The 2,110-nt window shown below is 29.2% G+C and overlaps 1 protein-coding gene across 4 annotated transcripts in view; it reads right to left on the bottom strand.

The window, feature by feature from the left end:
• LOC122539163 (cadherin EGF LAG seven-pass G-type receptor 1-like) overlaps positions 1–2,110 on the bottom strand; it is a 104,036-nt gene that overhangs the window by 3,641 nt on the left and 98,285 nt on the right. For 3 of the 4 annotated variants that reach the window (XM_043673842.1, XM_043673843.1, XM_043673844.1), the window contains one exon: positions 55–141. In XM_043673842.1, the coding sequence (XP_043529777.1) occupies positions 55–141 (87 nt within the window). Of the gene's footprint in view, positions 1–54; positions 142–1,222; positions 1,449–2,110 lie in introns of those variants that run through there. The other variant, XM_043673845.1, reaches the window with a different exon arrangement.

The raw sequence follows: 2,110 nt of genomic DNA, 5'->3' as shown, positions 1-2,110 counted from the left end.
GAGAGAGAGAGAGAGAGAGAGAGAGAGAGAGAGAGAGAGAAGATGGAGATTTACCTGCTGCTTCGGTTGCTTATACGACTTTCTGGCGTAGACTTTCAAAACTCTGCAATTGCAGGCGACGGACAGCGCCACAGCTAGCCCCTGTGCAGCATTATCGGTCGGTCGGTCGATGGATCAGCCATGAAAAAAAGAAAAAGGCGAAAAGACATTCAGAAGAGAGGTTCAGGTGCGATGCGTTGGAACGTTGCCAGCTCACTCGACCGATGCGACGGTGCACCACCGAAACGCCGAGACAAATTGTTCTTGGTGTGTATATAAATGGCCACTCGCTTGATATACATATACGTGTATATATATATATATATATATATATATATATATATATATATATATATTGTATATACAGAGTGAATAGAAAAAAAGGATTCATAACTTCTAGGATAGATAGTACTCGTCGAAATGTGAAAAAAAAGTCTTAATAAACATGAGCCGAAAAATTAATAGTTTCACAGTTATAAATGAGTTTTTGTTTTGTCAAGTTGTAAACGACGTGTAATGTAGATACATATAAATATAAATATAGGTATTAAATAAATATAAATATAAATAGGTATCAAATAAATATAAATATAAATATAAATAGGTATCAAATAAATATAAATATAAATATAAATAGGTATCAAATAAATATAAATATAAATATAAATAGGTATCAAATAAATATAAATATAAATATAAATAGGTATCAAATAAATATAAATATAAATATAAATAGGTATCAAATAAATATAAATATAAATATAAATAGGTATCAAATAAATATAAATATAAATAGGTATCAAATAAATATAAATATAAATAGATATCAAATAAATATAAATATAAATATAAATATTAAATAAATATAAATATAAATATTAAATAAATATAAATATAAATATTAAATAAATATAAATAGGTGTCAAATAAATATAAATATAAATAGGTGTCAAATAAATATAAATATAAATAGGTATCAAATAAATATACATATAAATATAAATAGGTATTAAAGAAATATAAATACAAATATAAATAAGTATTAAATAAATATAAATATAAATAGGTATCAAATAAATACAAATATAAATAAGTATTAAATAAATATAAATAGGTATCAAATAAATATAAATAGGTATCAAATAAATATAAATAGGTATTAAATAAATATGAATATGTATTTAATACGTATATATATTTTGAGAAATACATATATGTCCATCTATTAGAAAAAAAAAAGCAACTTCCAAGCCAATCTTTGGCCAATCCAATAGAAAATGATAGTAGTTTCGACAGTGACAGTGATTTTTTCCCCTGACAAACGACGCGAAAGCAAACATGATAGCTTACAGCAAATTCTGCTTAGTACACCTCTCTCCACGAGGTGAAACATTTTCTCGATTACCACACTAAAAAAAAAAAAGAAGAAGAAAGAAAAAAGAACACTAGTATTATCATTAGTTGCATTCATCAATTTTGAGCAAAAGATTTTGTTCAGAACCTTTCGTTCGAAATTGGAAAAAATGTTCATCGCCTTGAGAACGAAATGAAACGAATTCATATTTTCCAAGCACGCGCGAGAACTGAGGATAAAAAGAAATCCTCATTTCGCGGCACACCGTCGACAACGACCGTCTCGTTTGAATATAATGGCAAATAACCGGTTTTCCTTCGTTAAGAACCGACAACTGAGAAAAAGTTGTCCAGTTACGTTGGATCACATTGCATGGAGTTGACGAAACTTTTCTGTCCCGATCGACCGAACTGAAAGCGTCGTCCCATTTCATTTCGTTCGTTATCTGCCTAAAGAGACCACACGCCAACGATATTTCAATTTGTGCTTGTGAAAATGAGCCACGTTATCACGCGGCGACGATGAAAACTCTCCTCCTCTTTAAGGAGGTATTTTAGTGCGAACTTTTGAAAAAATCGACTCTTTTTTGCACATTCTTAGAGGACATAGTTTTAAAAATAAATCTCTGTAAACCTGACACGCAAACTCTTAAAATTAACGAAGTTATGGTTGTTTGACGGGAAAACTCTCCTCCTTTTTTAAGGAGGTATTCTAGTG

This window comes from Frieseomelitta varia, unplaced genomic scaffold, assembly GCF_011392965.1.
Source record: "Frieseomelitta varia isolate USP_RPSP 00005682 unplaced genomic scaffold, Fvar_1.2 scaffold_192, whole genome shotgun sequence".
NCBI lineage: Eukaryota > Metazoa > Arthropoda > Insecta > Hymenoptera > Apidae > Frieseomelitta > Frieseomelitta varia.
This window is presented reverse-complemented; position numbering and strand designations above follow the sequence as displayed.